This window comes from Dermochelys coriacea, chromosome 21, assembly GCF_009764565.3.
Source record: "Dermochelys coriacea isolate rDerCor1 chromosome 21, rDerCor1.pri.v4, whole genome shotgun sequence".
Classification (NCBI taxonomy): domain Eukaryota; kingdom Metazoa; phylum Chordata; order Testudines; family Dermochelyidae; genus Dermochelys; species Dermochelys coriacea.
The window spans coordinates 11,077,221-11,095,341 of NC_050088.1; the positions used below are offsets into that span (position 1 = coordinate 11,077,221).

Here is an 18,121-nt window from a genome sequence, read left to right on the forward strand (position 1 = left end):
CCTTCCCGATAAGCCCCAGTCCCCCTACACTGGTCTGTCTCTCTGACTGGCCAGGGCTCTGAGAGCAGGTGGGGGTTCTTCAAGGGTCTCTGGACGGGATCCGTGCCGGGAGAAACGTTCAGTGGCCATGGATAGATGAGAGAGCTGCATACGTCTCCCTGGGGAGCTCCAGTTCCTGCTTTTTGCATTAAGAGGCCATCTTCCTCTCTGCCCCAGTCCCTCTCTCTCCCCCATCAGCCCCACCTCAGTCTGTTCTGCAAGGGTTCAATAACAACGTTCGCTCTAGGATTAAACCCCATGCGGAAGAGCATTGCTGTGCCATAAGAGAGCTGAGGCTGTCCCCACCGCTATCTCACCGGTGTCCTCTGGAGGCTTGGTGGGCCAGGCAGGACACTGGCTTTTAAGAGCAGAATTCTTGGTGGAGGTGAACCCCTGTACCAAGTCATCCTCGTGCTGTGGGGATGGTGACATGTGGGTGCTGCATGCTAGACCTGGTTTGAGGTAGATCTATACTGAGGTCCTATGGTGATGGGTGTTACACCGGAGATCTGTGCCTAGATACTATGGTGATGGGCGCTGTGGTTGTGCGCATGGGTTGACGGGCTGGGGCGTGAGTATCTCACGAGACTCCAAGATTTTGGGCAAGATGTACAAAGGATGTAGGTGCCTACCGATGCAGATGGGCGTTGAGTAATATTACAAAACTGCCTAAGTACGTTAGACACTGAAGTCCCATCAACTTTCCTGGGAGTTAAGCACCTAGCCTGCTTAGGCACCTTGTGGACAAAGCACCTACCTGTATCATCCGGCACCTAAGCACCTGGCCCTTGGCAACATGAGGTGCTCCTCCTCTCTCCGGCCTCGTCCTCCGACAGGCCAATGTGGTTAGGCCTGAGGGCGAGGACTGACTCCCAGCTGGAACAGAGGCCTCTATCCAGACTGTACATCAGACTGTGGGAGATGAAATGCTCATAGGAAACCAGTTCACGTACAAAGGGAGGGAGCTACGTTTCCCAGCTGAATGGTCCCTGCTCCCCAAGCTACCTGGGAAGGTGCACCGTACCTGGGATCGCTGGCGAGGTGCACTGCACCCTGTCCCCTGGAGCAACTTTTGTCGTTCAGGAGGTGTTAAAATCCCACTTCCCAGCCCCCACCCCACCTCTGCCTGGGAACAGCAGTCCTGTTGTTCCGATTCTTTTGAGTCAGGGATTGTAGCTGCCTTGTGTCAGCCCCGTTCCCTGTGAAACCCAGAGGCAGGGGGAAGGTTCAGTCTGGCGGCAGTCATGCAGCACAAACACTGTGGTGGGCTAGCAGTTAGAGCAGGGCTCTCAGAGCCAGGACTCCTGCATGCCAACCCCAGTGACTCACTGCTTGACCTTCAGCACCATCCTGTGAAATGGGGTTTGAAACGTCCAAGGGGGGATTGTGGGGGAAGGCTGATCTTGTGATGAAATCAGAGGACTGGGAGCTGGGGAATCTGGATTCTGCTCCTAGCTCTGCTACAGACTTCCTGGGCAAGTCAAATGCTGTCTCCCTGTTTGATGGCTCATCTTTAAAGCGGGAGAACACGGCCCTATGTCAGGGTGTGAGAGGCTAACTTCACTCTTTGCAATGATGAATAATATTCTTGCTGGTGGTAACGGTTGAGTCATAATGTGTGGGTGTCAAGGAAATTAACCCGTTATCCCAAAGTCAGAGTGGACATATTGTTTGTGCAATGTTTTGAGGTTCCTGGATGGCAGATCTAGAGGTATGTATGCTATTCGTGTGGTATTACTGAGTAATAACCCCTGCACACCGTTAGTACAGCAGAGGTAACCTGGGGGATGGCTGCGTTGCATGGGCTGTCTGCGCGATGGCCTATCTGGCTGGGGGGAGGGCCTGTGAAATTTGCACCTGCAAAATGAACTGTAGGAGCAAATACAAGTCTGCTGCTTGCTGGGGCTGTACTTAAACAGAAATGCTGGCCGAACGGCCATCAATCCATCGGGTTTTAAATTAGCAGCAAATTCACTCCAGTTTTTTTTTTTAAAGAAAAGGAGGAACATTTGGAGGAATTGGGGGTAACACCAACACATGCACATATGCATATGCATGTGGGTGGGCGTGAGTGAAGAGAGAGATCTGGACACACACGCACGCACGCTTGGGGTTCCAGATACAACCGCACTGCATGCCGTCCCTTCAGCGGGAGACTCTTGACCCCGGCCAGCCCCAGGAGAGAAGGTGAAGCTCCAGAAATGGAAGGCGCCTGCATTCTGTCTTTTGGCAGCTTGGGGTCCTTGGCTGCAGTTGAAAGGAAAGCACCATCCTGCTGAAAGCCATCTACCTGCCTGACCGATTCCAGACCTCTCTGGCTACATTATTATTGTTCAGAGCACACCACCTTTCCCATTCTGACGTTCCAGGAAAGCATAATACCCAGAGCCATATCCCCTGTGTCTGGAATTTTATTACAATTGCGAGCTGTTTTACTGCTAATTCACTCACAATAATAAAAGAAAAGCCCACAACCCAGAGAGCCGCAGCTGTTGTCCTGGAGCTGAAGGCAACACAAAGAACTGGGGAAGGGATTCAAATGAAGCTTTGGGCAAGGTCTGCCCTGCGCTCTTACCTGGGATTTCTCAGCCCAGGCTGGTTCTGTTTTACAGGTCATTTCCTAGCAGTAAATTTTCTGGCTAGTACAAAATCAAAACCGACTGCTTGGCAGGTTATAGAAGCTCTTTGGAAATGGGGAGGGGGGGATTGTTTATTTTTTAGTGTTGCTTATTGCCTTAAAGTCAGGAGGTTCTCGAAACCTGCTTGTTTGTTTTGTCTAACTCCTGTTCTTCTGAGGGTGATTTTTTCCTTTCTTGTTTTCTGCCAGTCTCTCTCTTTCTAATGCACGCGTTCCCCAAGAGCCCTCAGTCCCACTTGCCAATGGTGACTCCCCAGAATCTTTGTATCTGTGTCAGATCGGATGCTTTCCACCAAGGACATCCAAGCATTTGGCAGATATTCATTCATCCTCCTTCTGCCCCTGTGACCTGGGTGCGTATTCTAATTCCCACTGGACTGATGGGGGAACTGAGATGCAGCGATTCACCCAAGGACTCAGAGCTGGGAATAGAGCCAGGCGTCCTGATTCCCTCCTGACCTCTGACGGTACTGTAAAAAGAACGAGGAGGACTTGTGGCACCTTAGAGACTAACACGTTTATTTGGGCCCTGTCCCATCACAGGAAGCTGTGCTCATCAAAGGCCCCAGTCCTTCTCCATTAAAATCAATAGCAAAACTCCCCTTGACTTCAATATCCTTCTAGCTGAGGCCCTTAGATGGCAGCTCTCATTACTGTAATATCGGAGCATCTCACAATCTGTGCCATATTGAGCCTGCCAACACCCGCACAAGAAGGCAGCACTGTTCTCCCTCACGTTCTGATGGGGAACCGAGGCACAGAGAGACCAGGGCCATCACACAGGGTGTCTGTGACGGAGCAGAGACTTGAACTCAAGTCTCTTGAGTGCAGGGCTAGTGCCCTAACTGCTGGGCCGTCCTTTCTTTTCTTGGGCAGCTGGTTCCTTCACCTCTAATTGCACTCACCCTTGCTTGTGTTGCCGGTTCCAGTCAGTCTGTGTAATGGGACATTTTGTGTCTCCTCCTCCCTGCAGATATCGACGAGTGCCGGCTGCACAATGGTGGCTGCGACCACAAATCTGCAGGAACACGGTGGGCAGCTTTGAGTGCAGCTGTAAGAAAGGTTACAAGCTGCTGATCAACGAAAGGACCTGCCAAGGTAAGTGCCGCGTGGGGCCTGCAGTGCAGCTGGGTACCACGTCCTGTGGAGGGGCTCCAGGGCTGAGAGCTGGTCCCAGTCCCCTGTGAGTGATGCAGTGTCGGATGGGGTTGTGGAGGGGTGCTGTGCACCTCCCGGTGAGGAGTTAGCCATGGGGGCACTTCGATGGCTAACACACGCTGTGCGACAGCGTCACCCCCAAGCACTCTTGGCTTTTCAGGTACCAAGGACTTGGGTTTAGCATCAAAAAATGTCCCATGTCTACAAAGCAGAGGGTGGCCAGGGTTGTTCCGCATAGCCTCTCAGCCTATTCTCAGTGGGAGTGTGCACATGGGGGGAGGGGGTCCCCATTGTTCTCAGTGTGTGTGTGCATATGGGGGAGGGGATTTCTATGTTCTCAGTGCATGTGTGCACGCATGGGGGACAGGGTTCCCCATTGTTCTCAGTGCATGGTGTGCGCCATGGGGGACAGGGTTCTCATTGTTCTCAGTGGGTGTATGTGCTTTGGGGAGGGGGTTCTCCATCGTTCTCAGTGGGAGTATCCAGAGGCTGTGGCAATTTTGAAAATCTGGCCCCAATTGTGGGTTCTGAGTACTCTTAAAAATCTGGCCCCAGGGGACTCTGAGTCTCAAAGTTCAGCTCCTAGACATCTCCTAGGCTGAGGCCATGAGAGAGACTCAGGGGCCCAGCGGTGAAGGCAGGTTCCTGATCCAAACCTCTTCACGCTTCAGAGGTGTTTGGATTTTGGCTCCGGTCTGGGCCCGTCCCTTGAGTCTGTGAAACTGGCTGAAATTCCAGGCGTGGGCTCTGTCCGCGGGGTTACTCAGATCATCAAGCCACTGAGGGTATGGCTGCAGGAATCCCTGGGTGAGATTCTTTGGCAGGTGCTGCACGGGAGGTCAGACTAGATGAGCATAATGATCTCATTGGCCTATGAATCACTAACAAGCTCACCGGGCATGCCAGATAACATCTCAGAGACCACAGTTTGCAACCAACACAGGAAAGCCTGTGGGCGTTCAGTGTTATCACACCTTGGCATGTCTTTCTGTGGAGTGTGTGCATCTGTGTAACAGCAAGATGTGTGGCCGCATGCACGCTAACCTCAGGGGATCTGACAACACCGGGCATGGGATGCCGTCTGAACTTAGGGGAAAGTGTGCAGCCGAATTCGTGTGTTAACACCCTCAGACACTTCACTGTTTTTACAGACCACGAAAGTTGTTTATTGCACAAGACTTTTGCAGGGAATCCGGGGGATGGGTTGACCTCTCATTGGCTATGGCACACACACATGCACATTCACACTTGTGCATACACACTTACACACATGTGCCCACGCCAGCCATTTTCTTTTTCCGAGATCTCTTCTCTTCAGAGGCAGCCAGGACCCTCAGGAATAACAGCCTGGCCCATCCCCTCCTGCCCTCTTCCCTGGGGATTGCCCTTGCCAAGTGACCCAGCTGGTTGGAATGAACAGGGCTGGGGTTATGGCAATGCGCAGTCTGGTATAGTACTGTGTCTTGTAACCATTTGTTTTCATCATAGACCATAGAGGGAAGGCAGGCACTGGCTGGGTGGGCACGGAGGGGTCAAACCCTCAGTCCCTTACAAAACACTTCTATCCTACTGCTGCTTTCAGCTTCCTCCATGCTCATTGCACTTGATCTGCCACCTGGGGCCCTGCCTGGAGCAGAGAAGGGAGGCAGTGTGTTGACTGCTGGTTAGAGCAGGGGATGGGGAGCTAGGACTCCTGGGTTCTCTATTCCCAGCTCTGCCATGGACTCACCTCTCTCTGCCTCAATAGACCCATCTGTAAAATGGAGTAATCTTTACCTCTCTCCCTGGGTGGAGAGAGTTGTGCTTTGCAATCTTCTTATGAAAGGCCCCATGGCCATGCAAAGTATTATCCGTCTGAGGCCACCCAACTCATCTGACTTGTGAACGAGACCAGCCTTGAGCTAAGTATGCAGGGGGGCTGGTACTGCGCCTCCCCTCCCCCAAATGCCAAGGTTCCCAGGCCTTCGCTGAATCAGCACTTGGGCCTTTCATCGCTGGGTGAGTGTCTGAAGCCATGACTCGCTGGGGTGTGATGGAGCACAGGTGTTACCTGCTGAGTGGCAGGGGGCCAGGCCGTGGGGAGGTTGGCTGGGGGGGTTGGTGTGCCTTTGGCTGGCACCTCTTTCATCTCCATCCAGATTCTGCATTCTTAGAAGTTTGATCTGATCGTGACAGTTAAGTTAATGAAGCTAAGAAATTAAAATCAAACTGGCGGGCCAGGTTCGCCCCTGCAGACTGTCCCGCCCTCCCACAGCAAGGGCCCCCGCAGGGCAGAGCAGGTGACGCTGGCACCTTCCTTGGAGGAGGTTCTGCCAGGGAGCGCAGCTTTGGTTTCCATGTGGGGCGGGGCAGGGGGGATGTGCTGGATCCGAACATGTTCCTGGATCCATGGCACTGGGGAGCTTGCAGCTGCTTTCACCCCCACACCACGGGGAACTTTCCATTCCAGGCTGGCACCTTGGGATTAACCTGTGTCTTGCAAGCATTCTCTGCGATAGGGTAAGGCGGGGCTTGGGGGGCGGAAGTCATAATCCACCCACTGTAGAGCTCTGTGACCCTATAGTGGAGGCTGGACTGCAGGTGGAGGTTGATGAGCCTGGCAGAGACAGATCTTTAGCTCCAGCTGTAGGGGTCCCAGGTCTGTTGCAAGATAACCCACTCAAGGGCACGGCGTTGCATAAGCCTAGGGATGCTCAGCATGGCAGGGGTGGCTGGGAAGGGGGTGTGTTTTGAGGTGCCCTGTCCTATGCAGGGTAAAGGAGCAGATGTTGGCATAGATGCCCTTCCTGGCTGGCTGCTTCTCTGAGAGCTTTGGACTTGGACCACCACCTCTAGCACAGTGGGATGAGAGCTGTGCATGGACACTCACACGGCGGGAGTATTCGTTCAGTCTTTCTGGGTGACGCTGGAGGTGGGTGGGGAAGGAATCGAACCCTTGAGAAGCCAGCCAAGCTCCCGGGATTCGAGACCCCTGTGGAGCCGACCCCCCAGCTGGGCCAGGCCTCACGCTCTCTGCCTTTCCCTCTTCCTTCCAGATATTGACGAATGCTCCTTCGACAGGACCTGTGACCACGTCTGTGTCAACACCCCAGGGAGCTTCCATTGCCTGTGTACACAAGGGCTACACGCTGTACGGGCTCACCCACTGTGGAGGTATGGGAGTTACTGTCCCGTTTGCCAGCTTCCTGGTTGTGGGATCTCTCTGGCAGGGGAATCGTCTCCCCAGGAAGGGCTAGGAGTCCCATCACTTGACTAGACTGGACCAGGCCCTGGAGAAGCGATTGTATGGAACAGTCTTGCCTTGTTGCCTGGGGGTGAGGAGAGGGACTGGGCTAGATGGAGCCCAGTAGGGTTTTTCCAGCTTTAACATGTACGATTCAGTATAATGCATGGGTATGCTGTGGAACGTATTGCCACAGTTATCATCGAGGCCAAGAGGTGAGGATTCAGAGAAGGATATGGATAAAACAAACAAGTGATCTAAAGCTTCCTGCTTCAGCGAGAAGCCAGTCTTGGACTATTGGGAGACCGGAAGAAACTATCCCAGCAGATTTTCCTGGAACTGCTCACATCAGTTTCTTGCGCTTTCTCTGGAGCATCTGATACTCACCACTGTTAGAGACGAGATCCTGACTAGATGGATCGATGCAGTCTGGCCGTCTCTGTGCTCCTACCAGGGATACATTTCCTGCTACCCAGCAGGGGGGAGGGATAGCTCAGTGGTTTGAGCATTGGCCTGCTAAACCCAGGGTTGTTGAGTTCAATCCTTGAGGGGGCCATTTAGGGATTGGGGCAAAAATGGTCCTGCTTTGAGCAGGGGGTTGGACTAGATGACTTCCTGAGGTCTCTTCCAACCCTGATATTCTATGATTCTGTGAGACAGGAACCATGTGCGTGTGCTGGGGGGTCATGCAGCTAGCATACAGGTGTTCAGAAAGGGCTGATGAGCCACGAAAGGGACTGCTCCCAGGTGTCCCTCAAGGAGGAGCGGATGGCAGAGAGATCTTTGGGACACAGACAACGGGATCACGGTTGTGGGGAAGTCCCATACTGCACTCCTCTCCGGAGCAGCCGAGTCCCTAGTATCCCAATCCGGTCTGGGACTTCGATTGCTTCTGTCCTGACTTTTCCAATGCTTCACCTCTTTGGATAGGAAAACAGGGCCCCCGCTGCCACATTTGCTTCCCCTGTAAGCAGTGAAGGGGATGCCAAGCGGGGAGGGGATTTCTCTCTTTCTGCCGATTCCTAAGGTAGTTGGAATGGAGCTCCATAAGCCGAGTGGGTGCAGGGAGCCAGACAGTTGTGTCTGCAACTTCAAACAAAGCAACCAGAGCAATTTGTGACTTGTCCGCTCAGGGAGAGAGAGAAAAAATCCCAGAGTTCTTGGCACAAAGTTTTGAGGGGGGACTTCAAAAAGGTTTTTGAACTGAGTTTCCTGAGTCAGATAACTCCCGAGCGCGAGGGAAGGGGAGGCCTGCGCCCGAGGGAGTAAGCAGGGAAGATGAAAAGCGCAGAGAGGTTTGTTCAGGCGTGTTATGGCGCAGCGCAGTTTGAAGTGGTAGTTTTCAGTGCGAGTTACGTGTGCCCAGATACCCTGGATTACCTAGATTAGGCTGGTGCACCAACACAAAAGAAGCCCTCACGCACACAATGTATGCACCCCCCTGCGCACACACAGCAGACACTTGCACAGACCAGTGCAATGCCTCTACCTGTAACCCCTTTGATTCTGTGATGGCCTGTGATAGCAGGGACCTCACTCGATGACTCAGGAAGTATCTTCCCGTCCTGTGTAAACACAATCCAGACTGAGAACGCACCTCCCACATCCAGCAAAACACAAGTGCCCATGATGCGGCATATTCTCGGTGGATATAAAGTGCTGCAGCTCCATTGACTTCAGGGGAGTCAATGTAAATGCAAAAGAAAAGAGTACTTGTGGCACCTTGAGACTAACAAATTATTAGAGCATAAGCTGTCGTGAGCTACAGCTCACTTCATCGGATGCATTCCGTGAGCTCACGAAAGCTTATGCTCTAATAAATTTGTTAGTCTCTAAGGTGCCACAAGTACTCCTTTTCTTTTTGCGAATACAGACTAACACGGCTGCTAACTCTGGAACCTGTCATAATGTAAATGCAGTTTGGTTCAATTAGACGTCATTAGCATGGCAGGCTGGACTAGTGCTGTCAAACTCACATACCTAATGTGCAGTGAACCCTGTACTCAGGAGCCCCCCTGTTAGATGCCTGATCCTTGCCAGCCTCAAATAAAACCTGGCCCTGCTGAAGTCAGTGGGAGTTTCTGCTTTTCACTTCAGTGAAGTCAGGATTTCACCCACTGAATGCAATCTGCTCCATCGTCTTGCCAGGCTGCCTCTGTTTATACAGCCAGTGAGTCCTTGCAGTGATTTCATGCCCACTTGCATGCAGACACCAACACACAAGCGGGTCAACACAGACAGGCAGCCACACTTGTCCATGAGCACTCGCTCACACCATTTGCTAAAGTGCTGGACATGGAAGTGCTTGTCCCTCCATTGGGAGCAGAAGAGTTCCTTGAGGGAGGAGGTTTTATAAAACCTCTAGTAAAGCCAGAGGCCGGCTTAAAACCGCCTGCTGGCTGCGGTTGCAGAGAGAGGAGCAGGATGTCCGGGAAGGGCTCTTGGTTTATGTCACACCGCTCAGGAGACACACGTTACTCGGGGCTCAGTGCAGGGCTCATGGGGTGAATTTCTCTGGCCTGGTATACAGGAGGGTCAGATAGAATTGCCAACCTTTCCGGATTGTCCTGGAGTCTCCAGAATTAAAGATGAATCTTTAACTAAAGATTGTGTCATGTGATGAATCTCCAGGAATTTGTCCAAAGGAAGTTGGCAACCGTAGGGTCCAGACTAGGTGAGCTAATGATCCCTTCTGGCCTTAGGTTTGATGAATCAATGAATGTGGAGTGGCTGAAATAGACGATGCAAAGTGAGCGTTGAGAGCATAACTGCTAAATGGAATCTAGTTTCTAAGTCCTCTGTCTGTCTCTCTTTCTATGTCTGTCCCCCCCCCCGCCCAGCAGAGTGTTTGGTTTTTCACACTGACGGAGGCAAGCTAGACAGAGGATTTAGTCCCTGTGAGCCAAGTATTTGTCACCACCTGGCTGGGCTACTTTATGGGGTAAGGTGGAGCCCCTCAGAAATTCCAGCTGGTGGAGAAAGCAGCCCACTCGGTAGTGAGAAAAACCACCAACGAGACAGTCTGGGACAAGGGTGGTGCTGGTGACTCTGAGTCAGTCCTGAATCCAGCACCCCAGCAAAGTTGGTGCAAAGTCTGCTGTCAAGGATGGAGCTGCCATGATTTGGGCTAAGAAATAAAACCAAGGCCCCAGGTCCTTCGGCTCATGAAAGACCCCTCCACTGATAGCACTTGTGTCAGGAGTCGGCGCGTTAGCCCCCCAACAGCCTGATCTAATTCAGTTGAGAAATTCCTTCCCACCTCCCTATGGTCAGTCGATACAGTATTTGTCTTCACTTCCTGAGATGCAGCATTGCTGGGCATTGTGACACAGCTGTCGCTTTCCACCCCAGAGGCAGATGCATTTCACTGGTGGGTGACCTGAGCCCTAATAAGATCGGCCCATTTGGGCAATCGAAAAAGCTGTGAGGAAGGGAAGGCAGAGCAGCTCCCCGGTCATCTGCTATGGAGCTAGTGAAGCAATTGACATGGTGGGATTGGGTCAAAAATGTCACCCACCATCCCACTCTATTCTCTGCTCACCTGGGATCTCTGCCCAGCCCTGCACTCCCCTTCCCCTTCCTCTTGCCCAGCTGGGAGGAGCTGGTTCTGGCTCCGCTCGCAAACCTTCAAGGCCATGGTTGGAGTCCCATGGGCGGGTTTGCTCCCCAGGCATGGGGATTGCTTAGCTCTGTATGGAGACCATTGCTCTGGTTGCTTTCCCCAGCCAGTGGGCGCTCTGTTGGCTTGTGGGAGGAGCGATCAGAGGACTGCTCCTGATTAATGGAAATAGCCATGGAAATTGCTGGTTGCAGGGAGCTCTTGGGGTGGGGATGAGGAGGTTTATGGGGCTGTGCTCATGCACGGCCTGGCTGCCAGCAAGGGGACAAAGGTGAGAAGAAGCTTCAGGGAGCTGAGGAGACTCAGGGTCATGCGGAGTTGAGCAGGGAACTTCTCCTACATCCTACCAGAGAAGCCGCTGGCAGTTTTCTCCTCTGACCCTGGCTCCACGGGAGGCTCTGAGAAAAGGTTCTGGGCAGTGGTTAAAGTAGTTGCCTGGGCACCAGGACACCTGGCTCTCCCCCGACTTATCACGAGACTTTGAAAAAGGGTCCCTTTGCCCTTCTGTAGAGTGGGGGTTATGAGGCTGTCTGAGGGGGTTGGGAGATGTAGTGGGTTCCTCTGCTCACACTGGCTTTGAAACCCTCACAGGCAGTGCTGCTGGGTAAGTGCTGGGTCTTGCTCCTGTTTGTTACCCTGGAGCAGCTTCATTTGTGCCATCCTCTGAGCCTTTCTCCAGATTGTCCCTCCCCAGGTTACTGCTTAATGGTCATCAACGCCCTGGGATTCAGGGCTAGCTGCTGTCTGGAAGTGTGTGCCCAAGCTTTCTCCCTATGGAGAGTGCTGTCCTGAGTCACAGCTGAGATGCAGCTGAATGCTGTGAAGAGGGGACTCGCGTCCCTGCATGTGTTGACTAAATTCTCCTCTCATTTCATGTGTCCTTCCCCACTGCGCTAATGGGAGCTGTGGAGCCCAGCTCCTCCGAAAACCCAGCCTGAGGGGTCTCAGGTTGGACACCCAGAATTACAGGCCACTTTGAAATGGGGCCTTAAGTGATTTGCTCAGGATTGCGCAGTGAGTCAGTGGCAGAGCCAGGATTAGAACCCAGGATCCTGGCTGCCACCTCTGCCCACCAGCTCTAACCACTGGAACACCTCCGAGAGCTAGAAATAGAACCCAGGAGTCCTGCCCCTTTCAGCCTGCTGTAACCTCTAATAGAGCTTGCTTTATGGAGCATGGCAATTCCAGTTCTCAGTAATCCTCTCGCTTTCCTCCCTGCAGACATCGAGGAATGCAGCATCAACCGAGGGGGCTGCAAATTTGGCTGCGTAAACGCCCCTGGCAGCTACGAGTGTACCTGCCCGGCCGCTGCAAACTGCACTGGAACAAAAAGGACTGCATAGGTGGGTAAAGAAAACCCATGCTGCCATCTAGTGGGTGAACATAGGTCAGCCGGCAAAGCCTGCACAGAGATCTGCTTCTTTCTGTTCGGATCATTGCCGTGGTGGTAGATTTTTTTCCAGGTGGATTTGCTGGGAATGTGTGGAGACAGTGCAGCAGAAAGGGGGCTGCTTATGGGCTGGATTTGACCATGCACCCCGGATTTGATCAGGCACCACGTTTGACCATGCACCCCGGATTGGACCATGCACCCATGTTTGACCATGCACCCCAGCCTATAACATTCTCTCTTGGTCCGAGCTGTGTGCCGAGTGGAAACCTTTTCAGTCTCAGCCTAGAGCTAGAGCATGTTTATTTTGTGCAGATTTCCATGATTCCACATGCTGCCCCAGTGCTGTGCCTTCTGGCAGAGACAGGGAGTTCAGGCTCCATGCCCCAGTCTGCTTTCGCCACTCTGCTGAGACTGCTAGCACAGGAGGCCAGATAATGCGGCTTGTGGAGCTGGTTTTCATGCTGTGGGCTCCTGACCTGAGAACCCCCTTCCTCCCCCAAACCCATCTCACCTGGGCTGCTGGACTCAAGAGAAGAGAGGGTTTGGGATGTGCTGGAGGAAAGTCTGGCACCTCGCCTAGAAAAGTGCGCATCAGAAAGCGTAGTCCTTCACCTGCTGAACTCCCCTGGCTATTTCAAACCTGGGTCAAATTTGGTTTGTTCTTTACATAGTGGCTCTTCTCCCCAAGGGATCCCAAAGCACTTTGCTGATAGATATACCTATAAAAATCTCTTTAACCTGCCCCTGACTTGCAGCCACCTCTGGGAGGGACAACAGCAACTATTCTTAAACAGCCCACAGCAACCCTGTGATGCCCAGTTGATTCTCTTCCATTACCAGCCAAGAGAAGGGACAGGGGATAGACTGAGCAAAGCCTCCTCAGAATGAAGGAGCGAGTGAAACCCCAGCAAGTGCCTTATTCCTCAAGATGATCTGCTGACTCAAGGCTCCAGGTTGAGTGTTTGAGTGTAAAGCTGTGCGGGAGAACCCACAACACCACACGCACCCCTGTTTTGACAGGATGGCCCACGGCAGAAGCAGGTGTCTGAGGGAGGATGATGGATGCTGTGGCAGGAGTGGAGTTGGGCGCAAGGTTAGAGTCCCACTGCTGAATTAATTTGGATAGAAATAAATGGGCTTTTAGCTGCCTCTTTCTGGTACTGGGCTTCCAGCAGTGTTTCAAAGTAGGCAGTCTTGGCCAGCTAAGTCAGACTCTTCTTCCCCAGAAGAAAAAAGGAGAGAGAGAGGAAAGAGAAGAAAGAAGGTGGGGAAGGAGAAGGACACGTTCCGGGGGAGAGAAAAAGTCTGACATCCCAGTTGGTGTTCGGGATTCAGCCAGTGGAGGTGGTGATGTCATGTGGCTCCCTCTCTCTCTGGCCTGGTGTGGTCAGGACAATCGCTCAGGATCAGAATGAACAAAGGCCCAGGGACCCAGGAGATGGTGGGGGTGGCGGCCAGGATGGTGAAACTCCTCCAGTTGCCAATTTGTCTCCCAAAGTCTCTTTCTGCAAGGACCCCAGAAGGAGCTATTGGGGCAGCAGCCCATCCCTTCACAGTTTTGCCCACTAATTAGGCCTAATTTCCTACCCACCAATTTTGATTCATTGATGTTTCAGTTTCACAGTGCTGTTTACCAGGGATGATCGTAACGCCGTCCTTGAGCAATATTGGGAGGTCTTTTTGTTTCTACTAATGCAGTCTCTCTATCTCCCTTTTGCAACTTTCCCAGTTGCTACTGAGAATGCTAGATTATTGTGAATGAAGTTTCACATCCTTTTTCAGTTACGCCCACAATTGCGCTAAATTTGTAGGCCCAGTTATGATAACTCTCCACTCCCAGTGCCCAGAGGAGCTCCTGCTTGGCTGGTCGGCCCCGAGTTGCCCCCTGCTTGTTGTCACCACTTGCCGCTTATTGTCCTTCAGAGCTGGTGAAATGCCTGACGGGCCCCGTCTCTCACCGGGCCATGCTCACCTGCAACAAGAATGGCAAGAAGGATAGCTGCTCCCTCACCTGCACCTCCAAGGCCCGCTTCCTGCCAGGTACCAATCCATGGCTGCCACATCTCCCCTGAAACCTACCCGGGGCATTGGCCTTCTCGAACGCCCTCTATCCAAAAGGGCATTACAAATATGGGTCTCTCCCTGCCCATTACTGAGGTGGCTGCTTAACGGTGCCCTTCATTGCCGTGTAGAACATCGTATGTAGTGTAGCACAGGAGGGCTTAGGGAAGCAGGATGTCACTGTGCAGGCTAGATTTAGGCCTGGATAATACAGAAGTCACCACACTGTAGAGTGCACCCCCCCAGGGTGTGCAGAGGACCTTTCGGGGGGCCGACCCACACTGGGGCCCAGGAGGGAGTGCCACACAGCTCTGCTCCTGGCCCCACACCCAGGGCCCCAGCTGCCGGCGTCAGGCCCCGGCTGGGCCTCCACTCCTGGCCCCACCCCCAGCTGTGGCCCCAGCCTTTGCCCCCTTACCCCTGTCCACAGTCCTCCACACAGAGCCGCAGCTCTGCTCCTGGCTGGTGGGGAGGGGGGTGTGACCCTGAAAAGTTTGGGGACCGCTGGGATAATGACTACATCCACCCTTGGGATCATCTCCATACATCAGAACCACAGCTGGGACACTTTGCAGTCCCCATTCTCCTCCTAACAGGGCCCCCATCCATTATACCCCCTGCTTCCTTTTGGACCCCTAGCTCTGGACGCTGTTCCCATTGCCCCTACCTGCCTCTCTCTTTGCGGGACTGGACTCCCACCCCCCCGATATCCCCGCCAGGCCAGCTCCAGTAGAGGGAGTGGGGAGGAGGCGGACACAGGATCTCAAGCTTTTGCAGGGCCCTGGCTTTGCCTGAATTGACCCTGGGGGTGTGCTAGCGATGAACCAGTCTCTAGAACTTCAAAGGATGGGATCAGATCAACACCCAAAGCACACGTGCGCTGCTTAGACGCAGAGCCAGGGCTCTGATTTCCAGAGGGCTGAGCCTCCAGTGACCTCCCTGGGCCATGCAGTGGAGCAGCACTTTGGAAGCCAGGCCAGGAGTGAGCCTCAGGCTCTGTCTGAATCCCTCCTTTCTCCCTCTTTGCAGAGTCCGACAGCAGCTACACGGTGAGCTGCGGACGCCCATCCTGCGCCAGGGGCCCAGCAGAAGCCTGGCAACAGCAGCCATCACTGCATCGGTAAAGGTTGCTCTCCTGGGCTGGTCCAAGCCTCCCCTGTACCCAGCTGCCATCAGCGGGAGGGCTCAGCTGGTGCCTCTGATGTTTAGCACCTGCCTTTCTTTTAGAGACTGCCGCTGCTCCAATCAAACAAAAGGCTTCCTTCAAGATCAAGGACGCCAAGTGCCACCTGCACCCGCGCATGAAGGGGAAGCAGGATGAGTCGGGGGAAGCATGGGGCCCCAGGTGAGCATACACCCTCCCCCCAACCAGCCATGTAAGCTCTCTATGGCTGTGTGGAGGGAAGTGGCCCCATTGACCAGCTGGGCTTGGATTTCCCAAGGGAGCTGTGGGGACGATGCTGACTCTCTGTTCCCTCTCTTCCAGGCGGGGCAGCCCCCTGCTCAGATTGCCAGGTGACCTTCGTGAACCTCAAGTGCGACTCATCAAAGAAGGCAAAGGCCGCCGGGCCCGCAACTCCCCCAACAAGGAGGTGACGCGCATCACCCTGGAGTTTGAGGCAGAAATCAAACCGGAAGAGGTCACAGGTGAGGGACAGCGCTGGGAGGACTGGTTTTCCCAGAGTGCACTGGGCTGAACCCCCGACAATTTGGAAAGAGCAGACAACTCTCCAATAATGTCTGCCTTGTGCTGTTAATTACCTTCACACGTTGCTAGGCAACATGTTCCATGGCCTGTGTGAAATGAGCTTGGCAGTTCTCAGACCAGCTCCTTCTGGGCAGATGTCCATGTCACAAAAACCACCCGACCTGGCTTGCACTGAATGGCCCCTCACCGGCAGTCTGGCCAGAGGCCAAGGATTGAGTAGACCATGGAAACTGAACCCCTTCCGCACCTCTAGAGGGGCTTTCCCAAGACGTAGATGAGGCAGGCTGTGGGGGAAATTTGCCCTGCCACTCCTTGCGCTAGTTCTAGGTCTCTGGCCAGTGATGAGTTGCACAGAGCCTCTGCTGTCCACAGTTCAGCTTTAACAGTTACATCCACAGCCATGCAGGTGCGGGGATGGGCACTAAAAGAGGAGGGAGGTAGAATAGGCAGAGATGTATATTCACCCCCAGAGTGTGGACATGCAGGGGTGGGCAGCTGCCCAGCTGCTCGGGTGTTGGGAGATGGGATGAGTAGTCAGGAGGAACCCCCTAATCCAGCTGAAGATACCCCTTTGTTGCTTGAGTTCCCCCCGGTCCCCTGCCACCCCACTCACACCTGATAGAAGATTGGTGGGGAATCACACTACTAGCCCTGGCAGGGAGCTGCAGCAGTGATGGGGAGGGGCAAGTCTAGGAGGGCATCTGCTTTCCCCTATGCTCACCCTGATAGTCTACCCCGTCCCCCATCTCTGACCTCTAGCCAGCTGCAATATTAACTGCCTGCGGCAGAGGGTGGAGAAGAAGCTGAAGTCTGCAATCAAGGCCCTGAAGAAGTCCATAAACCAGGAGCGATTCCTGATCCGCTTCGCGGGCATGGATTACGAGGTGGCGCGGAAGCTGAGCATGTCCCCGGAGAGTCAGGAGAGCTGCGGGCCAGGGCAGCAAAGGCTAGGATCCAAGTGTGGTAAGGGAACAGCCGGGGGGTTAGGGACCTGGGGCCAGTTGCACATTAAGCTGTAGGTCCCTAGTGCCTAACTACAATTCCCAAGCACCAGTGCTCCACGGGCTGACCGGCAGTAGGGGAAGTTACCATGTGTTCTCCCTTTAGAGGCACTGACTTGTCAATATTAGGAGCTGGGGACCCCGAGGACCTCTCACCTGCAGCCTGAATAAGGCATATTGGGGATAGCTTGGTGGGGGTTCTCGCTACATGTGTCCCTAACGGCTCTGCCTCTCTCTTAGTTAGCTGCCTGCAGGGAACATATTACCACGGTCAGCTGGAGGCAGTGTGTCCCTTGCCCCCCAGGGACCTACCAGGAGAAAGAAGGCCAGCTTTCTTGTGACCTTTGCCCTGGAAGCGATGCGTATGGCCCTGCTGGAGCAACAAACATAACCACCTGTGCAGGTACGGTGCGGAGTCGATCGGTTGCTGTTTGTGACCTCGGAGAGGCTGGCTGAGGAACCAAGAGGCACCTTACAGCTGTGGCGTTCTGGCACTATCTTGATCACCTCTCCCATTAGGCCCGGCAAGGGTCTTTTGTGGGCTCAGCGTTGTGGGATGGGGTTAGGAGCACCAGCAGAACCAGTGCAGCGTGATGCGTGCAGCTTCCATTCTGTGCTGCAGAGAAACCGTTGTAGACCTCATCCCCGGCTTGTTCAAGGCCCGGGCATCAGGCATTAAACAGCTCAAAGGGTTCCACACCACCGCTCATTGCATTGCCTGGCTGCAGACAGGCCCTTGGACTCTCCATTCAGAACAGGACGGCACAGAGACACGAGAGGGAAGCACAAGCACCCAGTTAGGATGTAGGTGTGGCGGCTTGACTGCAGGGGGCTGCTGCTTTTGGCTGTTCTTCCTGCAGGGTAAACTTTGATGCATCCCAGTCATGAGCCAAAGGGGGTGAGGTGTTGTAAGAGCAGACTCATGGGGAATTGGATCCAGTCCATTTTATCAGAGTCCCCAAAGTTCAGGGGAGACAGAGACCATCTCTTTGTCCTGTTGTATAGTACCTAGCACAGTGGGGTCCAGACCCACGACTGGGGCTCCTAGGGGCTGCTGCAATAAATAAAAAAGATCTGGCTGAACGGTTCTGGTTCTGATCCACCTGCAGCTGTCACCAGGGGGTCCCACAACAATGGCAACAAGGTGGTAATTTCCAGGCCATTGCAAGGTGCTTGCAACCAGTGGGGCTGCCCCACGGATCTGAGGAGGAGCCAGAGCTACCTGTGGCTCCCCCTATCTGGGGTTCAGCATCAGTGACACGCAATGGAGCTCAGGGCACA

The 18,121-nt window shown here is 53.8% G+C and overlaps 1 protein-coding gene across 1 annotated transcript in view; it reads left to right on the plus strand.

Annotated features, from left to right (window-relative positions):
- The window catches only part of SCUBE3 (signal peptide, CUB domain and EGF like domain containing 3), a 96,254-nt gene that overhangs the window by 71,278 nt on the left and 6,855 nt on the right, over window positions 1-18,121 (plus strand). Inside the window, 14 exon segments of the mRNA XM_043500367.1 lie at window positions 3,651-3,691; window positions 3,694-3,775; window positions 6,871-6,947; window positions 6,949-6,988; window positions 11,899-11,985; window positions 11,988-12,020; window positions 13,994-14,110; window positions 15,161-15,197; window positions 15,199-15,251; window positions 15,359-15,476; window positions 15,618-15,778; window positions 16,599-16,802; window positions 17,081-17,121; window positions 17,123-17,243. Coding sequence (XP_043356302.1) covers window positions 3,651-3,691; window positions 3,694-3,775; window positions 6,871-6,947; window positions 6,949-6,988; window positions 11,899-11,985; window positions 11,988-12,020; window positions 13,994-14,110; window positions 15,161-15,197; window positions 15,199-15,251; window positions 15,359-15,476; window positions 15,618-15,778; window positions 16,599-16,802; window positions 17,081-17,121; window positions 17,123-17,243 — 1,212 coding nt within the window.